This window comes from Argiope bruennichi, chromosome 3 (assembly GCF_947563725.1).
Source record: "Argiope bruennichi chromosome 3, qqArgBrue1.1, whole genome shotgun sequence".
NCBI classification, from domain to species: domain Eukaryota; kingdom Metazoa; phylum Arthropoda; class Arachnida; order Araneae; family Araneidae; genus Argiope; species Argiope bruennichi.
Genome location: NC_079153.1, coordinates 37,026,251 through 37,048,947, shown reverse-complemented (window position 1 = coordinate 37,048,947; position 22,697 = coordinate 37,026,251). Strand labels below are relative to the sequence as shown.

Sequence of the window (22,697 nt, the reverse complement as noted above, 5' to 3'; positions counted from 1 at the left end):
AAGGTTCATCGTCCGAGGTCACCAGTGTAACCCAGTAGCATGACCACGATACTAAAGCGATTGCTCGTGCAACGAAGCTGTTAACTGGCTTATAAGCTATTCACTACACATTATAGTTCTTTCGGCAAAAAAAAAAAAAAAAAAAAAAAAAAAAATGGTTTGCTTGTCAAGATAATTTTTTTAAATGACGTGTTTTATTTTTATTATTATGATAATTTTTTGCTTTTCCTCTATCTTTTATGTATGTTTCTGCCTTGGTTCTTTCCTAGAACTGAGAAATCATAATTGTAATTTTTGATAACAGCTTCTATATGGATTGAAAAACTTGTTTTTGTTTGTTGCAGCCTGTAAAATTATGTGTGAGTGTCTTTTACATGCATTGCACATGGAAAAGATTAATTTTTAATGATGTATTTCTCAGAATGATAAGTCTCACTTTTAAGAATTCTGATGAATATGTAAAGATCAATTTCGCAATATTCGATTTTCTAGCTTCGATAAAAGTTAGTGGTCGATACATTTGATTCGAAGAATTTTCTATTTCCGTTTTCAATGTTTTTGACCATTTCGTTTTATTAATCCATTTATTACGTTGGAGCGTTTGTTACGATCATTTGTTTTTATGTTATTTACGTTTTTTAATTTTTTTTTATAAATGAGGCATAGCATAATCATTTCAAATGTATATTAATTGGTTCTCACTTACATTTGTCGCCAACAGGAATGGTATTTTTATATAGCCTTTTTAGATGAGAAAAAGAACAAGAATTTTGACGTTGGTGTGAGTTATCGATAAATTTATTTTTTGATGAATTAACAAAATTTTCATGAACCCGAGAAATCTTACACTGAAGATAACATTTTAAAACAATTCTTGGTTGTGTACAAATCGGAATTCATAGATTTTTTTTTATATTATACATTTTTTTTCTCTATTTCTTTCGCTAGTTTTTATAAGGAGGTTTCTATTTTACTATATTGCGAAGCAAAAAACGAATCCAGATATGTTCAGTTCTTAATGAGAAGAAACGGGAGTTATGAACATATAAACTCTTACGTTTTCTTCTTTGCTTTTCCTTTATTCTTTTATGTATGATTAGAAAATTACTCTGTTTATTGCATATTTTTAATATTTTTCAATATCGGTGCAATTATAGTTGAAAACTTTGGGGGAAGTCCTTGGCAAATTTTCTGTAGTAACCTTTTAAATGAAAGTAAAGTTCAATACTGAAACATCAATGGCATTGCCATTTTTTGAAAGCATATCAATTTGTTGTAGATATAAAATCTAATTGAGATTCATGATCCATTTATATTTGGCAAAACACTCATCATAATGGTGAAGTATTTTATTCTAAAATTTGGATGAAAGATTGAGGAGCAAAATTTAAAAAAAGCTTTTTTTGCCTCTTGAGAAAACGGGAGAAATTAGATTTAAAAAAAAAAAAAACTGTCTTTGAAAGAAATTTTAACAACTAGTTCAAAAGTTTGAAATTTAGTAGAAAGATTATCGTTATATCTTCAAACCATCAGCCAAACGCAAGCCGATGGAATCTCTTTATCATAAAATAAAGTTGGATAATTTAAGAGAGAAAATACCAGAATTTTTAGAAACTTATTGATTTTTCTTCCTTTTTTTTTTTTTTTAATTTGTATCTTCAGTTATTTGAGCTTCATTAGAAGCAATTATCTTAAAATTGCAGCTAAACAAATAATTAATTTCTTATTCGTTTTAATTAATGCTATAAATAATTTTTAAAAATAATTTTAATTTGTTAAAAGAAATTATAACTAAACAAGCTTTTTTTTTTCTCTCTTTTTTTTTTTTTTTTTTTTTCATAAGTGTAAAAAGCGTCTTTCTGCGAGTTGCCAGACTGCAGGGGAGTCCCTCACCACATCACAACTCGTACAATAGCAACTGGACCGGTAGATAGTTTCTGTTGAAGGAAAATTTAGTACGCAGAGTAAATAGTAGTTAAATTTCTGATGAGAGATTTTTGAAATGTTGTATTACTGATAATTCAAATATTTTCTGAGAAATATTATAATTGCATATGACTTTGTAATCGCTAAAATCAAACATGGTTCATGAAAATTTAATTCTGTAAGTATATACTTTTTAAAAAATATATGTTTTAAAATTCATTTTACGAGAATTATTTTTTTGCTTCCTTGTTGAAAAGCTTTCATCATTTTAATTTTTTTATCTCGTTATTTTAAATAAAAGCCGTATTTCCAAATCAAGCAACATGGTTGAAGGTTGGCAAGTCAAATATATCAAAATTAAAATGTAGGCAATTCATGCTAAATAATCTTATGTCTGAGAATAGACAACTATTATACCATGGAAAAGGTGTAAAACATTCGATACTTTGCTGTATTTATGATCTAATTTATTTGAAATTAATATTATGTAAAATTTTAAATAACATTAATTCATATGTATTTACTAATTATGTGATATATTATTGTAATGTAATTTACAAATTGTTAAGGAAATGCTTTTATATAAAGTTTTTTTTTTTTTTTTTTTATTGTTAGCTGTGTGTTATAAATTGTTTCAAAATATATTTCTTTAAATAAAAGTGATTTCTTAAACTTTTAAATTTAACAAAAAAAGTTGTCAGTTAATTTTATTTTACAATTTAGGTTCTTTTTGCTACACAAGTAGAAATCTTGTAATAAACTGTGTGTAATTGGAAAGTTTAAATAATACTACATTCCATCTTTAGTAATTTTAGATGGAAAATAGTTTGTCAATAATTAGTATTAATATGAAGAGAAAAAAAATGTTGTTAAATATATAATGATATGTTAATCATATTGTTCTGATATGATTCTGAACTTGGATATAAAAAAAAAACTAAAGAAGTTTTTCAGCAGATTCATACTTGGTGTTAATAGCATATAATCGTTTTTGTTCATTGCAATTTGACTATTACAATTTTGCAAATTATATTTAGAATTAAAAAATGGTTACCTAATAATTTAGATATTATTTTTATGAATAGCAAAATTTATAATTAATTAGTTATTTATAATAAGTAAAAATAAAGATATTTTTAAAAAGAGAGGGTTCAATTAGCTTAATTCTTTTTTCATATTGTTATAAGATTTATATTGAAATTTAATGTGCCTTTTTAAAAATATATATATATATTCAAGGTCTTAATAAATTATTCAATTTTTGTTAGAAATAAACATTTTCATAATGTTTTAATAGTATTGTTATTAACCTTATTTTAAATAGATAATATAAAATTACATTAATTTACAGGTATATTACCCCTGAGAAATTTCTCATAGAACCTGTGGGCAATTTTGATGAATTATTGATAATTGATCGAACATCTAGAGAAATCAGTCTACAACGTAAGTTATTAACAATTTAATATGAATTAAAAAAATTTTTATAGAGCTTGCCTTTTTTTTTTTTTAAATCTTGTTATAAATTTGTAGATAATCAAGGTCAGATTCCTCCAAGTGCTACCAGCCAGTCAATATGTGGTATAATGGGAACTCTGGATCTTATAGGAGGTAATATTTAAAATAATAAAATCTATTTGTCTTGTTTAACAATTTAGTTAAATATGCATGTATTAAGAATAATTTTGTTTGATATATTTTATGTGATATAAAATATATTATTTATATTTTATTTTATGTGATATATTATTATTATGTGATGTATGTTGATATATGTGATTAATTAAATTTTCCTTTTAATACTCATGCTACTGCAATTACTTTTTTAAATTTAAATTTGCATTTGAATTCTTTATAATTTTGTAAAATTATATTTATTTGGATGAATAGTTTCATAAAAATTTGTTAGTTAACTACTTTCTTAGTTATTCTAAGTTAATTCAAAAATCCTGATTCATGTCAGACTCCTTTACTAACTCCTTTATAGAAAACTGTTTGTATTTATTTCAAATAAATTCACAGTGCATTTTGTAGCTATGCAGATGATTTTCACAATGGCTTAGTATGAGAATTCATGAATTTTATGTCATACTTCTTTTGACTTGGTGTGTGGGGCTATTTTTCATTCCTGTTAAATGTGTTAGGTTAATGTTTCAGTCTGTTCATGAATTAAAATTTATGAATTCATGAATTAGAGTTTTTAATTTCATTCTTCTAAGACTCCATCTGTTTCTAATTTAGACTAAAATTTTTGTGTAAATTTCATATTTATTTTTTCCCCACATTTTCTCTATACAAACAAATATTCAATGTATGATAATTAAAATTCAAAATTATTTTGAAATTATTCATTGTGTTCATTTTTAACAAATATTCTGAGAAGTTAAATTGGGGTAATCTTTTACCAGCTATTTTTCTTTATAAATATATATATTGAAAATTCAAAAAAATTTGAAAAAAAATATTTGTTGATTCTTTTATGTCTTATTGCACTAATGGAAAAAACATAATTAAAAAAAATAGATGATTTGTGCACAGAAACTAAAAAATGAAGCATTTAATATGGGGTTAATGTTTAAGAGATTGCCACATAACTTGTGAGGGGGGGATATTATCAAGTTTCTGTTTCCATGTTTAAATACAAAGTGGAAAACCCTGCTTGATCGCTTCAGAAGAAAAAAATTTAGATTTTACTGTATTTGTGAAATATTATAAGTTACATTTGAAACTCTTTAAGTTAATAATTAAAGAACTCTTGCACAATTATTTTATGCTCAAAATTTAAATTATTATATTAAAAAGTTTGATATAAACTTATATAATTTTATACCATAGGATAAAAAAGTATGGAAAATAATTTTTCAGCCACACATGTTACATTTAGATTTATTTGAAAATTTACAATTTCATAAATAATATTTGTGAAACCAATACCTGTATGAGAAAAAATATAAGTAGAAGATAATATTTTGAAAATAAATAAATGAATTATTATTTGTAATATTCATAAAGCATTTTTTCCTTTTGAAAAAAGTTGCTTTAATGCTAAAATGTTTTTTTTAAAAAACTTTTTAGAGAATCTCATCAAAAACTAATAAATTAAATTTAAAGCAAATTTTGAAAAATCATAGTTTTACTATAACAATATAGTTTTTTTATATATATTTTTTTCCTGGTATTGAAATTCCTTCACATTATATTGATTCTTATTGAATTGGAAATAAGCTTTGCATTATAACTCCATCATATTTTGTAATTATACTATATCATAATGTTTAATTTTTTAGTTTAAGTAAATCTTTTGTATCATTATTTTCTTAAACTGGTTTAAATTTATAAATGTTAATAAATAAAAGTACTGTATGTAAGTGTAAGTAGTTTAGTTTAGATGTTTGACTATTATTACATTTAATAGTGAATAATAAACACATTTGTAAAAAAAAATTATCTATAAAACTTTTATCATGCTGCATAAATTCTTCTAAACCTTTCCTCTTAGAATGATGTATATGACATATACATTGAATTGTGAATTTTTAGTATTTAAATCTGTAATTGAGTCAAAGTGCTTAGTAACATAAAATGCAAAACCACTTAGAAATGCTGTAATATCTCAAGCTCCCTTGATGATATTATAAGTATTGAAATGACAATAAATGTCCTAAATAAGACATGCTATCCAATTAGGAAATTAAGTGAATTCCTGAATGAAGGAATGAAAGATTTTTATTCTATTTTATTTAATTCTTTCCTTTCCATAATACCTTTCAACTTGCAAAATAAATAAATAATTGGAATTAAAATGGAGACATTTTTAATTGTAAGCTATGTACATGCTATCATATATTTTTTAAAGAAATATTGTCTTCTTCAAAGATTATGTAAATTTTTACGGTTTTTATCAATTTTTTTTTCACAACATTATTAAAGTAATCGTTTAAGTGCATAGATTTGAAATATTGATATGTAGTAGTAGAACTTATTTAACTGAATTGCTTGGTCTATTCTATAATAAAAATTGAGTAATTAATCTTTGAAGCATTTTTAAAAATTAAGATTTAAGTAGTATATTTGTATTTAGTTTGCTAAACTTCTTCCTTTGGACTAATATGTATTTTTACTCTTTTTTTTTTTAAGGTCCTTACTTGATTGTTATAACTAAAAAATCCAGTGTCGGATCGATAAATGGACAATCAATTTGGAGAATTGAAGAAACAGATGTTATACCATATGCCCGGACAATGTTGCATTTAAATGAAGATCAAGTAAGATTGAATAATTATAACTTTTACTCAATTCATAAAAAATTATGGTTAAAATTATTTGAAAAATGTATCAAAATTATATAGATTTAAATACATATTTGTACTTTTTTACAATTAAATATAGTTCACACTGTTGTTTTTAATACTTGCGAACAATCATTAGAATTGCAACATCATTTGAGATGAAATTTGTAAGTTATATCATGTAATATAAATGGTCATTCCAATAATGTAAGTATTAAAAAAAATTAAGTATTTTTCTTTTCTTTCTTTCTCTTTTTTTTTTTTTTTTTTTCCCAATATAAATTTTTAATGTTTTTACTTTTGTAAGATATCGTTGGTATATCTCTAAGATCTTGATTGCAATTAAATATTTATTAGGCAGTTTTTTTTTTCTTTCTTTTTCTCTTAGTTCTCATGTAATCAATAAAAAGCTTAAGGCATAACTGTCATATTGCAATTATTTTGTTAAGTAATTTTATCTCTATAGAATTTTTGTTGGATTATTTGGATATTATTACTTTTTATCTATTTTATGTATAATTTTCATGTATTTTGATTTTAAAAGAAATGACTTATCAAATATATTTGATACATTCCAAATTTTATTGATTTCATAGAAAAACACTAGTAACTAATAAATTCTATCAAAAATTTAAATTGTCGTAGTATCTTTTGTTTTTAAATTTAGAGTTATTTCTCAGTTGTAAGGTTTTTTTTTTTTTTAAATCTTTTTTCATTTGTAGGTACAGTATAATAAGCAGTATTTGTCGATGGTAGATGCTGTGCTAACCACTCCATATTTTTACTTTTCTTACACTTATGATCTTAGTCACACTTTACAGCGACTTCACAATACGAGTCCTGACTTTGTGCAAATGCCAATATTTCAGCGTGTAAGTACAGAGGTTTTATTTAAATTGAAATATTATAATTGTTTTATTAATTTTTAGTTTAGTTTTTTTTTCTAGGGCTGTTATAAATAATTCTGTAATTTTTATTAATTACCTACCAGAACATTTTCAAATTAATTATTCTGTGTTTTGCATTAAGAGATTGGAAACTAATATCCTATAAAATAAGAAACTGCATATTTGATGTTTAATTTTTTACTTTTTTTAAAGAAAATTTTATATGATTTAAGTATTAGACTAGTTTTACCATGAAGTATGTGTAAATTTCAGAATTGAAGCAAATTGTTTTTTAAATAAGACATATGTTTTTGATAACTGTCTTCCAATAAAAGCCAAAGTAAGAAAAAAGGTTTATTTTCCCTCAATTTTAAAATCTTAAAGGCATTAAGTTGTAAATTTTACCTAGAGACATTTTTAGTAAATATGACAAGTAATGTGTGATTTAAGTGAAAAGTTTAAGCTAGTCATTATTTTTTAATTTACTTTTATTGTTCCCTTCTTTTTAAAAAAGAATCTTAAATAACAAAGCATTTGCTTTTAAAATATTAAATTATTTTCCAATGTTTCTCTGTAACATAATATTTTTACTTTTTTTTCAGCATTTAACTGTGAAATGAAATTTTGAAAATAATTTAATTTTTATTTCCTTGTAGGCTGACCAAAGATTCATATGGAATTCTCACATTATGAGGGATTTTCTGGCTCAGCAAGAGGTATTTCTTTAATTTAAATCTGGTTTTTCAATGCAAAATAATTTAAATGGTACCATATGCAATTGCAAACTTTAATATTGTCTTTAATAATCTCTAATAATGTCTTTAATAATCTGTCTTTAATATTGTCTTTAATTTGTCTTTAATATTGTCTTTATAAAAATGAATGATCTTATTTATTGAATAAAAAAAAACTAATAAATTTGTATGAAATATTTATTTTATTATTTTCAGCTTCAAAATTATTGGCTTCCTGTTATACATGGATGTATCCTTTCTTACTAAAATATTTATTTTAGTATATGATGATTTTAAAAACTAAAGCATTTGCAGTATTTTTTAAATGTTTTAATTATTAAATATGCAAATTGAACAATTCTTTTTTTTTTAACACATTTGGATTTTCATAGCAATTTTTTTTATATGAAATGTTATACATCAGTTGTTATATTAGTTTTATTTAGCTAAAGAATCTATTTAGTAGTGCTTTTTTTTTTTTTTTTGTCAGATTATGGAAAGTATTTAGTTACTTTTATATGAATATTTACTAAGTAGCTTATTGAATGAGACTCTTCTGCTGCAATTATATCCAAAGAATATATGAATAAAAAATATATTATAAATTATCATACGATTGAATTACAGTAATTAATGATGGTACTGTTAAACAAAACTTTGCTATTTCATGTAGACCTTAAAACATTTACCATATATTAACAATTTAAATAAAAATATGTATTGCTTATTTGTACATCAATTTTTTTTTTCTTAACAAAATGGATTCTTCCAATATTTTATCTTAACTCATTTCTCTCTATCTCTCTCTTACTCTTTCTTTATGGAAAAGAACCATACTTAATATTGTCTATTGTGAGTTCTTGAAGTAGGTAACCTTGATTTTATCTTGGTAAGAAATCTGTCAAAAAATCCATTTAAAGACCTTGAAGTGAACTTAACTTCTAATTTTCAGAATATTTCCTTGTTTTCAGAGTATCATATTTGATTTCCTTTTTAGAGAGGAAAATTTTCATTTAGAAGTTAGATGCTCTAATCTTAATTAAAAATTTATTATTTTTGAACAATTTTTTTCCCATTAGCATTCTAAGAAATATATTTTACCATGTTCTTAAAATTGTATTTATTTTACTTTTTTTTTTCTTTGTTATATATTTTGTTTATTTGGTATGGGTTATTGGCTTGGCTTATGAAAGTTTTAATTAGGGAAAAAAAAAAAAAATGTCTAAACGCTTTCCATCCTCCATAAAATGAATTTTATAGCTTTAAATGTTAGATATTTTTGAAAGTTCTTTAATTACTTACAAGAGCTTCATATTGCTAAAGAATATTATGTTTTATTTGCTCTTCATTTTATCTTTTTATGTAATGAAATATTTTTAAATTATTTATGAAATCTTATCTAACTTTTTAATAAATAAAAATAGAGATATTACGCCTAAAAGTTAATTCATCATTACAAAAAATATAAATAAAACATTTAACATGTTTTAGAATAATTTTTGTTTTTAATATCCCATTTCAAATTAAATTTTTTGTCGTATTCCTATATGCATATTATATTTAGAAAGTTTTAATCCTTAAATGAGAAAAAGTCATTGCTATTAAGCAGTGTACCATAAATCAAAAGTCATTTGCTTGGATTCTTATATCTCGAAGGAGTGTTTTGCGTGCTGGCACACGCTTTTTTATGCGTGGTTTAGATGCTGATGGTCAAGCTGCAAACTTTGTTGAAACAGAACAAATAGTGGAATGCGATGGCTCCAAGAGCTCATTTGTCCAAGTATGTTAAGCATGAAACTATGTTTTTACTGTACTTTACATTTTACTATACCTGATGGATTTATATGACTAATGTAACTTCGAAATTTTTAGACTCGGGGATCTATTCCTCTGTTTTGGAACCAGTTTCCAAATTTGAAATATAAACCAAAACCTACTTTGGAAAATCTTAATCATGTAAGATACTTTTTGTTAGTTTTTATAATTATAAAGACATTCATATTGACTTATAAAGTGTCTTATGTTTACAAATTGATTTCTGTAGTTGGAGGGTTTCCAGAAGCACTTTGATAATCAGATTTACACATATGGACCACAAATTATTGTGAATCTTGTGAGTATTATCCATTGTTTTGTGCTATTAAATGTACAAAAAATTTTTTTTCCTATGATTGAGAATTAAAAATAATAGTAGTAATACAGAAAATACTTGCTTATTTTCATCTTTTATGTAATAGTAATGCTTGAGATTTTTGAAATCTGGATTTAAAAATATTATTTTTTCAATGTTTTTGAATTATTCAATCTTAAGAATTTTTTAACTGTTACTTACACTGAATTTCTATTCAATTTTTTCATTATACGTTTAATTCTTTATAATAAAATTGATTATTTATTTAATTTTATGTAGAATATTGAATCCTTTATGTCTTGATAAATAAATTCCTTAATATTCTGAAAGTCTCTCTTAAAACATATGAATATATCCTCATGACTGCTCCTCTAACTTTGTTATTTATAAGCACATAAAAGAATTCTAGCAATAGGCAACTGAAAGCAAAAATTAAATTTATATAATGTATTTGTAAAGATAAAAACACATTTTATTCAGTAAAAATGTGTTTACATCTTTCCTGGTTTTAACCTATACCCAAAATTTATCTAATGGTATAAATGCTTTTAAAAAATTGCCATTGTATTGATACCAGATGCAAAGGTTTAAAATTAACTGTCTAAAGTATCAGATAAACATCATTCTTAGAGGGGGTGAATTCAGACTGCATTATTTTGTTTACACTTCAGTGTACAGATACACAACAATATTTATGAACTTTTCAGGATTTCTTTTATCTCCAGTGGCAATCTGTGTATTTCCAACTTCTTTTTGATAATTTAAGTTTTTGAACTTATAAAAAATAAATATGAAAAGGATTAAACAATGCGAAATAATTAAGTAACATAAAATAGCTATTAAATTTCATTTTTATTAAGTTTTCAAGTCTATATAGAGTTATTGTTCTAAAAGTTTTGCTTTAAAATAATAAATTAAATAGATAACTGAATAAAGTGTCTGAAATCTTTGAAAAAAAAAATCTCTTTTAAAAACTTCTCTTGATGTTACTATTTTTGTACAACACTATTCATATTTGTTACTCATTGTTTGAGAAGTTTTGACAGAAAAGAACAATATAAAACGACAAGACTTAGTATCAGTAGGGCTATATTCACATCTATAAACTTTGCAATTAGTTTAATATATATATATATTCCTATTTCATTTTAGATCGATCATAAAGGTGCTGAAGACACATTAGAAAAAGCATTAGCTCATATAGTTGGTGCTTCTGGAAATTCAAATATCAAGTAAGTAAAATTGCTGTATGTCCCTTCATTATAATTTCTCATGGTTTATTGGTTTTATTAGTAAACTATGAATACCTTTTTTAGGTATGAATCATTTGATTTTCATCATGAATGCCGCCATATGAGATGGGACAAATTGTCTATTTTAATTAATCGTGTACATCAAGATTTGATTGATATGGGGTTTGTAATTTTTTGTTCGTCATTTAATTCTTTACAAAATTTATTTTTGCATTGGTATTTCCTTACTGATTGCGTTTTTTTATTTATTTATTTGCAGCTATTTTATGATGTTACGAGATGGATCTGTACCTTGTGTGCAAGAAGGCGTCTTTCGAACCAATTGCATTGATTGTCTGGATCGTACAAATGTGGTTCAAAGTTTACTGGCTAGAGAATCTTTGCAGCTACAGTTGACGGTAAATGTTTTATGCTGTTTAAATATACACACATAATTTAAATACTCCTTTAAGAAAAACTGTTGGTTTCTGTTGAACAGTAGGGTAAAAAGGAATAAAATGTACTGTCTACATAAAACAATAATTATCAAATTTATTATTTTATTGGGATGCTGATATTTTTTGGGAGGAGGGGTCTTTCACATAATTAGTAATATTCCTTGATTAAATTTGTTTGGTGACATTGTTTTGGTATGAATTAATCTACTTATCATTCTTTGATTGACTCTGCCTATGGAACCTTAAAGTTTATTTTGCCATTTTTGATCATTTAATGTTATTGAAATTTTTCTGGTACATTTCCATCTTTTATTCCTAATGAATATAATTCTATACCTAAGGAAATTATATTCACTTTATTTTTGAGAGGTTTAAGTAAAGTGGGGTAAAATTTAAATAAGTTAGACTTAATTACTTAAGTATATCTTGATAATGGTTAGAATTTTATGCTGATATTTTTTGGGAGGAGGGGTCTTTCACATAATTAGTAATATTCCTTGATTAAATTTGTTTGGTGACATTGTAACATTTGGTGACATTTTTTGATAAACAGGTGACATATACATATATTCTGATGAAAATAAAATTTTAGTTTGTAATAAGTAAATCTAGCTATCGTATTATCTTAGTCACTTGAAAATAGGAAAATTTTAAATATGTATATATAGAACTTTTACACGGTTCAAAAATCAAAATTCTTTTCCTAATTGTTATGCTCAGTGTCAAAAAGGCAATTCCCTAATAGTGTGCATATTTTGTACTGTTATTCTTCTTTATGTTCATATAATTTATTTTCATCAATTAGACATAATTTTAATATGTTACAATTTACACTTTTGGTAGGAAGAAATTTGAAAAAAGTGGTTTGAGAGCACCGAATATTTCTAAAGCTGTTGTATGTAAAGCTAATTTTTTCCCGATGTTTTAAAGTAGCTGGCGGAGAAATTTTCTTTGCAAAATACTGTGAAAGATTTTTAAAGGTGTGAACTTTTCCCAGTCAATACAGCTGATGTAGAGACCTAAATAGTTGTACAAAAGTCACACAGCTCACCTCCATCAGCTTCAAAGAATTTGATGAAAGTACCCCCAATTTCAAAATAAGATAGTGCCATTTTTGTTTTTTGGAAAGTTGGATCTCTGTTGAAAGTACTAAAATTAGATGATATTTCAACTTTACCATTTCCATTATTGAGTAAAAGTGTATAATATAATGCATGAATAATTAAAATAAAATGTATGAATAATTTAATATGAATAATAAAAAAAATGATAAATAAAAATAAAATAATAATGCATAAATAAAATAAAAATATATGAAATAAATAAATAAAATAATAAAATAAAAATGCATGAAAAATTTGAAAGAAAAAGAAAGCTCAAATAACAACAAATGAGGCTCTGATTGCAAATATAGTTACAGCTTATCTTCATGGCTGGCCATCTGGGGGTTGCGGTGGATGGTATTCCTCCAGAGCCCCGGGATTGAGTGGTTCTCAATTTTATCAAGAACTAAAATGATGTTTTAAACTATAACCGGTTGAAAAGAAGAGAGGAAGACATTTAACTGCAGCAGTCGACGAGTTTGGAAATGTTCTAAGTTTACAGTTTGTATTACAGTATAGTGCAAGAGTGTAACATATTATAAACATAAAGTAAATAAATTTAGGGTCATTTACCTCACCTATGATGTTAGATTGCATATAGTATTCTGATAATTCATACTATAAAATGTTTAATATTGTTAAATCTAAGTATATTCATGCCAAGGAAATACCTACCGTTTTAGGTGTCAAAAAAGAAAATTTGCAGAAAAGTTAAATTTCAAGAAGTCATAAGTAGATTTGTTTTCTTGGCTATAAAGTAATTCTGGCATTGAAATTGCTTTGATTTAAGAAGTTAGAATTCAAGTTTCAATTGATGAAGAAAGTTCCGTACAAATACTTTATCTTGCCTTGAAAATGTAGAAGCTGTGAAATTCGCTGTATAATTAAATGAAATTCATATTCGTAGAAAGGGATGTAAATAACACACAAGATCCTTCAATAGTCACTAAATAATAATTGTAATGTTATTTCTAAATGTCTCAATTGTGTTAAAAAAATTTCATGTTGCCTGTTATCTTAGCAAATGCTGAGTGCTCTTTCAGCAGATTAAAATTTATAAAAAATTGTCTTCGATCAAGCATGTGTGCTGAACTCTTAAATGCATTTGCTGTACTAAGCATCGAAAAGAAATTGTAATTTTTCTGAAGTAATTGATAATGAAAATAAAAACATGCATTAAATAAACATGCAATAGTGTTATATGTTCATGTTTTTTTTTTTTTTTTACAAAAAAAAAAAAAAAAATTAAGGCCCAAAATAGTTTTTTTTGCACCCAGGCCCCTTTAAACAGAAGACCGGTTCTTCATGAAGAGCATTCACAGTTTCAGGTTGTGAACTTAAGTAAAATAGCTCCTTCTTCAGACAAAATATTTGTTAATTGTTGAGTACTGGCGAAGTACCACAGCAAAAAGTTAATGAAACCTTTTGTTGATCAAATTTTGTAAACCGAAATTGACTTACTTACAGTAAAATATCTTGCTAAATTTCTTCTTTTAGAAAAATATACTTTTCCAGAAAATGAAGATGGAATTGAAAGTAAATAGATCCAAATACTACATGACTCAATAATAAATAGGACACTATACTTTTATTTTTTGATATAGAAATTTTCATGTGAGTATATTTAATAAAGGATGTATTGCCTATTTTATACATCATCGTAGTCATATAATAGAATTTTTATGGTCATTCCACTTTTTCCATCCATATTCATTTTACCAAATGCCATGGAATAAAATTACAAAACAGCAAGCCTTAGAAAGTAGTGATTTCTTAGTTTTATTGCTTAAAAATAAAACAAATAAAAAATTGTAGCAACACTCAGATAGTGTAATGATAAATATCTTTGAAAAAAATTGTAAATGTTTTTCATAATTTCATTAGCCAATTTTATGTTCTTTTTACCCCACTATACTTTATAGATAGTTTGCTAATAGGGGGAGAAGATATACTGATATTCTCTGTACTTTTGATTCATTTACATTGCCAGTAATATGCTTTTTCTGTCTATATAGAATTGTATTTATTGTAGTATATTATTGTAATAGTATTGCATTTTTACATTAAGATTATTACTTTTCCCCATCTAGCGACTTGGAATTTTGAATAAAGGCCAAAATGTTGAAAACCAACCTGTCTTTGAATATGTTTATAAGAATAGTGAGTAATATAATTATTTGTTATTTAAATAATGAAGGATCATTTGCAGCTCAATGTAACATGGGTTTTCTTATATAGCTTGGGCCGATCATGCAGATATTCTTAGCATTGAATATGCTGGAACTGGTGCTTTGAAGACCGATTTTACCAGGTAATCTTCTTATGCCTGTTTTTATTTAATAAATTAAATTCTATCATTTTCAATTCTACTTCCTTTTCTGTTTTTAAAAAGTAAGATATGTTTCAAATTATCTTTTCATGTATGTATTTGAATATATTATATTATTAATAATAAAAATTACTGGAAGCATAAATTAGAGCAAGCATAAGAATTAAATCATAATTTAAAATACGTGAAAGATATTCTCGCAGTTTGAAATGATGATCTTTATCTTCTGTGTAACAGTTAAAAAAATTATCCTTTTAGGACTGGCAAAAGGAGCAAACAAGGTTTATTGAAGGATGGTGTGAATTCCATGATTCGATATTTCAAGAATAACTTTTCTGATGGCTTCCGTCAAGTAATTGCATATATAATCTTTGTTTGCTATTTTGTATTAACTGACGTATCTTAATTTTTTACAGAAAATTAATTTGAAAGGTGTTTTTGGAGAATATTAATGATTTCTTATTTTTAAAATTATTGACAATGAAATGTTATTGGTTTGATGGCATCCATAAATATCTCTGAAACAGAGGATGTGTAAAATCACAAATGCTGAGAAAATGTCTTATAACCTTACAGTCCAATATAGTTTTTATAAATCCAAATACATTTTTGCTTAAAGAAGTGAGAAATGAATATATTGTATGTACTTAAGATCATATAAAATTTATGGTGTTAATATATTATATCAGTTTTCATTTTTTTTTTTTTTAAGAATGATTTTGAGAAATTACATTTTTATATTCAACATATGCTATTTGGTCAAAAAAAAAAATCTATATATTTTCATAGTTTGATATTTTAAAAATTGTTAGAAGCATTTATTAAGAAATAAAATGGCAAAGAAAATATGATAAATCAAGGTACTTTTTCATATATTCAGGGTAATAATTTCTTGAAAATTGAAATGTCAGTTTTGGAGTAGCAATTAAATGTATTTTCACACAATTTTTTTAAAAATTGTTATTTTTAATTGCTATTATTAAATTGTTTAATTTTATTTAAGAATTTACCATTTAGCCTGTTTTGAATATATTTTTTAATACCTAAATAAGTTCTTACCGACAAAAACTTTTATTTCGAAGAACCTATAGAATTTTGATAAGTAGGAATAAATTTTCCTGGCTTTTTTTATCTTAATTATTCAAAAATTAATTTTTTAAACAATACTTATAGAAAAGTTTAAACAATATAAATTTTATTTTATATATTTTTACACACATTTGTATATTTTTAAGATATTTAATGGACAAAATTCCAATTCAAAAACTTAAATACTTTTTTCACATTGTTTAAATCTTATACAATGTCATTTTTCCATTATGCTACTATAGACTCAAAGAAGTGTAGTCCCTCTAAAGCTAGGTGATGACTGAACTTCATCATCGTGATATTTCGTCCAACACTCTTACACCAATGCAACAATATTTTTTATAACATTATTTCATTATTTATTTATAGCTATTATAAGTTATAAATAGCATCTCACAACATATTGATTGATCAAAATTACTCCAAATAAAAGGAAGTTTCAATTTATGTAATAAAAATATTAGTTTTCCTTTCGATAAAAATAGTTAGAAAATAATTGTGCTAAAATCCCTTTAATAAAATGTGTCCCTTTAATAAATTGTGTGTGCAATTTATGTAATAAAAATATTAGTTTTCCTTTCAATAAAAATAGTTAGAAAATAATTGTGCTAAAATCCCTTTAATAAAATGTGTCAGTGCCAAACCAGTGTCTGCATGTTACAATTTATAATATTGCATTTTTTCACTATAATTTTTTTAATTTTACCCCTTTTATGGCTTTTTTTTTAACTTATTTCTTTTATTTTTTATAAAAATATATATAAAAGTTCGACATAATAAGGCCTTTAATGAGTAAAATTAAGTAGTTTTAATGAATCATGAATTCAAAATCATATCTTGAAAAATTAATTTTGTACATGAATTGCATAAATTTTTATTCTTATTTTAACAGTATTATTGGCAGATTTAATTTAAACATGCACTAGAATTTTAACAGTAGATATGTTATATAAAACTTAACATTAGATATGTTATATAAATGTTACTAAAATTAATCATTCAATTTACTATTTCAAAACTTAAACTTAAAAAATAAAAATTCCGTAATGAGTAAGACGTTAATAACAAATATTATGGAGGATAAATTTATTTACAGATGAATGTTGTAATATATTAAAAATTTTATAAAGGGAATGATCATGGTCGAATAAAAGAAAAATATGCTATTATATATCATTATGAATAAAAACTCAATGAAAAAAATAACCAACACTCAAGTACAAGGCTGTACTTTTGAATATTAAACTCCTAGCTAATTATCCTTTATTTCGAAGTATTCTATCAATACTTTGTCATATTATGAAATTTGAAATGAAATAAAAAAATTTAAATTAAAATAAAATATGAAAAATTAAATTGAAAGTTGTAACAGTTATTTAAAAAACAGTTAAAAGATTGAAAAATAATCTCTAAAATATTCTTTTCATTAAAAACAGAAAAATAATAATCTTGGCAAAAAATTTCTTTAGTCAATTGTATGCAGGAATTTTTAAATAAATTCTAAATACTGGGTTTTTGAAAATAAAAAAGGGAAAAAATTTTTAAACTGCATGAAAATTTGAATAAAGCGCACTATATAATCCAAACACATGAAGTGAAATAAATTGAAGTAAAATTGATCCATTAAAAATAATCTTTATCTTAAATAAAAAATATATATAATATATTGTATTAAAAAATATATAATGAAATTGGAAAAGAGCATTTTTTAAAGATATAAAACAAGGAAGATTATACACTTTTTGAAATATAAAAGTGCATGCTGCAGAAAAGCATGCAGATTGAAAAGAAAAGAACAGCACATTTTCCACCAATATGCAGAACAATGCTTTGAAATCAAAAAAAAAAAAAAAAGTTAAACATTGCCAGAACTAATTCTCAATAGTCATGCAAATTCGATCACCATTGAAATCTCAAAATTGAATAAGTATAGGACATTAAACTTTTTTATGTTTTGAAAATGTAATTCAGATGTTCAAATTTTTATATAAATATATCTTATAAGAATTTTCTATTTTCCAGTAGATCATCATGTAATAAAATTTTTGAGTCATTTCCCTTTTCACATCTATCAACATTGTACCCCATATATTAGTTTTACCTCATGCCATTGGGTTTGATCATAGTAACAAGCCTTAAAAAACAATTATTACTCAGTTTTATTACTTAAAAATGAAACATTTACAATATGTAGCCAACTTTAATAGTGTAACATAAAGCATTTTTGGAAAAATATATATATAAATATTTAACATAATTTGTGGACTATGGCTTACTAAAGAAGAAAATAACCAATTAAAATTCTACACCTTAAAAATAACTTTGGCATTTTCAGTTAGCGATGGGACTCAGTTGAATCTCATAACAAAGTTATTACCATTTTTAGAATTCGCCAAATCATATTAGATTATTTTAATTAAGATGCAGAAAGTGTTTTTGTTCGATTTTTTTTCAAAGATTGTTTTTACAATGTTGCGACTTGAATCCATTAATATTCACAAACCATATTTATTGAGATTTAGAAAAAAAAAAAATCTATATTAATAGAATGAGAAAAAACATTAATTTTACTAAAAATTTATACATATGTTTTTAAAGCAAGATTAAATATTGATTTTTTTTATGCATTCTCTAATTTTTATTCTCTTTTGATATAAGCATAATGAAAATATATTTTGCCCTTTTATAAAATTTTTTTATCATGCTGTGTTTCTACATTAATGTTGAAATCTTTAGAAATGATGTATTTATCCAAATGACAGATAATTTATTCATTTTATAAAGTTGAGAAAAGCTACGAATTTTTTTTGTTAATCTTATAAAAGTTGGCAGTCTGCATTATCATTTTTATTTATTTTTTTGTTAAATCAAAAAGGCATCCCCTTTTTTACAATAGAAGGCATTAAGAAAATACATACGTAAATAAATATGGAAATTTTAAAAAATATGTATTTTAAATTTTTTATAAATTTATGCATTATTATAAATCAAACATCCTATACTTAGAAAATATGTGGGGTTTTCATAAACATACATGCATTTTTTTAATTATTTATTTATTTATTTTTTTGCTAAGATGTTAGAAAATGCTTAATTTTTGCAGCAGTTTCTTATTGTGTATTCTGGTTTCCATGAAATTCGTTTTTGTGGAAAAAAAAAAAAAGACATCAACAAATTAAATAGAAATTTGTGGATTATAATGTCAATTGAAGTAATTTTAGTCAAATAGAATTACTGTATATTAAAAGTTCATATTTCCCTTTCTAGGATTCCATTGACTTGTTTCTTGGAATTTACCAAGTAGATGAGGATGAAGGAGTTACAAAGCCATGCCCATTGAAGGAAGATAAAGCGTTGAAATTCTCAGCAGTATGTATTAAATTTCTGTTTAACCTTATTTGAATGCTTTTCAATATTTCCAAATAAATGTATTGTATTTTGTAATTAATAATGTTTCTGTCTTTTAGCTTTTTTTTTTTTTTTTTTTTATTTATTTAAAAAGATTTAAATAGAAATAAAGTATTTTTTAAAAATACTGAAGTTCAAGATTAATTTAATTTAATTGTTTTACTTTACCAACCACTTCATTCATCCACTTAAAAATTTGTATAAAATTACTGCTTATTTTATTTGATATATTATGAAAATAAATTTTTTCATTATAAACAGAAGATGGGAGAATTGATTTTTTTGCTATCCTTTGTAAATGTAGCGTGTATTTTGTTTTCTGCACCGTTACCACCAAAATTATTTTTATTAAAAATATATACTTTAATAATTTAATTTGATTCGAAATAGCTCTCCTATTTTTATTTTATTTTTAATTTAAAATGTTGTCTCCACAGGTTTTATAGAAAAATCTATTTTGAATTCCATTTCTTTGTATGTGTATATTAATAAAATTCCATGCTTCATTATTTATTCATTTTTCTCCTATTTAACATAGTTACATATACCGTGCTTTTATTTTAGATTTTTTAAATATATATTTGTGATTTGTTATAATATTCATATATTATTTTCACTAGCTTCCTATTATTATGCTGTTGGCTATTTCGATGTGCTTCTTGTCTTTCTTAATACCCACTGGTAAGTATATATATTCTTTATTACTTATTAATTTCTTTAAAATTTTTACATTTAATAATTGCATGATGAATTGTTTCAATTATAATACTTTGTTTTTCTATAAAAAGGATCTTTTTGCTCTATAATGTTTGAGATAGAGATTATTTCCTATTATTTAAGATTTTAAGGAAGTAACATCCAAAAATGAATAAAGCGATGTATAAAACATTAAAATGATAAAAGTGTGCGAATGAATTTTGTAAATTAGTAATAACTCATACACGCAGTCAAACAATAGAACAGAATTTGCAGTTTTCCAGAACAATTGATTGATAGATACTAATTTTCTATTTTTTGTGTATGTGTAGGACAATTCTACTAAATTTGTTCTGATTTTCTGGTCCGAAGATTATAATCCCTGACTTTTATAATTATAGTCAGCATCCATTTTAATTGTATAATGCATGAAATAAAGCATTTTGTTCAAATCTAGGATAAGAGGGAACGGTGCCATTTTTTCAAAATATGGTCACTATTTTAAATTATTCTAATATAGAATTTTTGGGACGTGTGTAGATGAAGACTTGTCTTAAAGTAAAGCATGGTGATCTTTTTGGATATATTGTTAAAAGAATTTTTTGTAAGATAGGATTATAATTTGAAATGAATATTTTTCCTTTTTAATTCAGTAATTGTCTTTTTGTGTGTGTTTAGCATTTCCTTTGGTAATGATAAAAGAGGTGAAGTATTAAAATAGTTGTTTTTGTTCCCTTGTGTTTCTGACATTTCTGTTTTTCTTTTTCAGTTTTAAACTTGGAAACACTCTTGTTTATCACGTTTTGGTTTGGAATGGTTGTTGTCAGTTTCATTATAATTATGTACAACGGCCCAGAGTTTGTTGATTATCCCAGACTCCAAGATGTGCGACAAACTAGGTTGAAACATGAATGAACCGATGCTAATATATATATTGTGTAATAGATGTTGTGTATGTGTATATTTTATGGACATTCCATATCACCCTTAAATGGATTTGTTTGACCAACCTATTTAAATGATTTTAATTGTGAAATGAATTTCTTTAATTGTCTATTCTTTACTAATCAAATCTGAAAGTATTATCTATGTTCATATTTATTTCAGCTAAAAACTAAGTTTTTTTATTGCTATTTTAACTGTAAATGAGAAGAAAATATTTAATAAGTGCTTAGTTTAATAGCCAAAATCGCTTATTGAAATAACTTTTAACTGTTTCTTTTTTATGGCAGGATAGTTTTTTGTTGATTTTTCTATGACAATATATTTTTGTGATCAATTATTAATGAATTTCAATTATTGTCTGGGTCCTAACCTATTGTTTTTTAATGGTATCACATGCTTTAAAAATGAATGGTATCCTCACTTGATCATCTTGATGTTAATGTCTTTAAGATCTAATCTATTCATTATTAAATCTTTGTTATTTGTATTTGTCAGTGTATTTATTAGAATTTTTATATATTGTTAAAATTTTTGTTGGTGGATTTTTTCACCATTGTAATATATTTAGTTGATGAAATCACATTTTAATTTGAAGTACAGGAATACTTTATTATAGTTTTAACAACAACAAAAAAAAAAAAAAAAAAAAAAGATACTGATTTGTTTTTCTTTCTTTTTACAAATATTACACAATGTTAATATGTCTTCTTATTTTGTACTTATAAAAGCATGTATGTGTAACAAAATAAATAATTAAAAGATGCAGCCTTTTTTTTTTTTTTTACTTTATGGCTAATATAATAGATTGTTCTGCTTTATATCATTATAAATTTTAAAAATTTAGATGATACAACAAAGTTCATAAAAATAAAAAAATATAAAAGCTATCCCCCCACCACCTACTTTTGAGACAAATTAACATAAATCCAACAAATTCCATGAGTTATAAATGCCAACAACATTATACAAATTTATATAAAAAAATGCATATTCCGAACAAAAGCTTTTTTAGTAATAGAAATAATCATTGCACAGGATATTGAAAACTTCAAAAAATAGTAAATGCAAAATAAATAAAATAAATGCAAGTATTTCAGTGCAGAAAAAATTTATTGAGTTAATTTAATCTTTTCCAGAGATAAATGAAAAAATTTACTGAAAGAATGAGGGAACTATAAACATTAATAAATTAAATCTAGAATAAATTTGCATCTGTCTACCCCCCAGCCACTCAAATCAATGCTTTATGGGCTCTGACCAGCAATCAATGAAAATCACACCTTTTGATGAAACCATGCTGTAGCTTAAATATATTTAAGCACTATTTTCTTAAAATTTATGGACTTTATTATTAAAACCTTCGTTTAAATTTTATAAATTTAAATATTAGCTTCATTTCTGTAAGGCTTTATATATTTAAAGCCAGATGGTTATATTATTTAACTCAACATCAATAATGTGAATTGAGTG

At 24.3% G+C, this 22,697-nt stretch overlaps 1 protein-coding gene across 1 annotated transcript; it reads left to right on the top strand.

Annotated features, from left to right (window-relative positions):
- The first annotated feature begins 1,862 nt into the window (after window positions 1-1,862).
- Window positions 1,863-21,714, top strand: LOC129963974 (phosphatidylinositol-3-phosphatase SAC1-like). The gene is made up of 19 exons (XM_056078612.1): window positions 1,863-2,104; window positions 3,278-3,372; window positions 3,460-3,537; window positions 6,064-6,191; window positions 6,938-7,087; window positions 7,759-7,818; window positions 8,053-8,086; window positions 9,429-9,616; window positions 9,709-9,792; window positions 9,881-9,949; window positions 11,120-11,199; window positions 11,284-11,382; window positions 11,480-11,618; window positions 14,851-14,920; window positions 14,999-15,071; window positions 15,348-15,441; window positions 19,446-19,547; window positions 20,207-20,267; window positions 21,052-21,714. The coding sequence occupies exons 1-19, from the start codon at window positions 2,082-2,084 to the stop codon at window positions 21,195-21,197; spliced, it is 1,773 nt and encodes a 590-aa protein (XP_055934587.1). The 5' UTR covers window positions 1,863-2,081; the 3' UTR covers window positions 21,198-21,714.
- Window positions 21,715-22,697: the final 983 nt, after the last annotated feature.

Bases quoted from the DNA above. Each gene is read 5' to 3' on its own strand.
- LOC129963974 (XM_056078612.1), top strand. From the start codon at position 2,082: ATGGTTCATGAAAATTTAATTCT. The intron at 3,373-3,459 runs GTAAGTTATTAA...ATAAATTTGTAG, and splicing joins TAGAGAAATCAGTCTACAAC to ATAATCAAGGTCAGATTCCT. The intron at 7,088-7,758 runs GTAAGTACAGAG...ATTTCCTTGTAG, and splicing joins AAATGCCAATATTTCAGCGT to GCTGACCAAAGATTCATATG.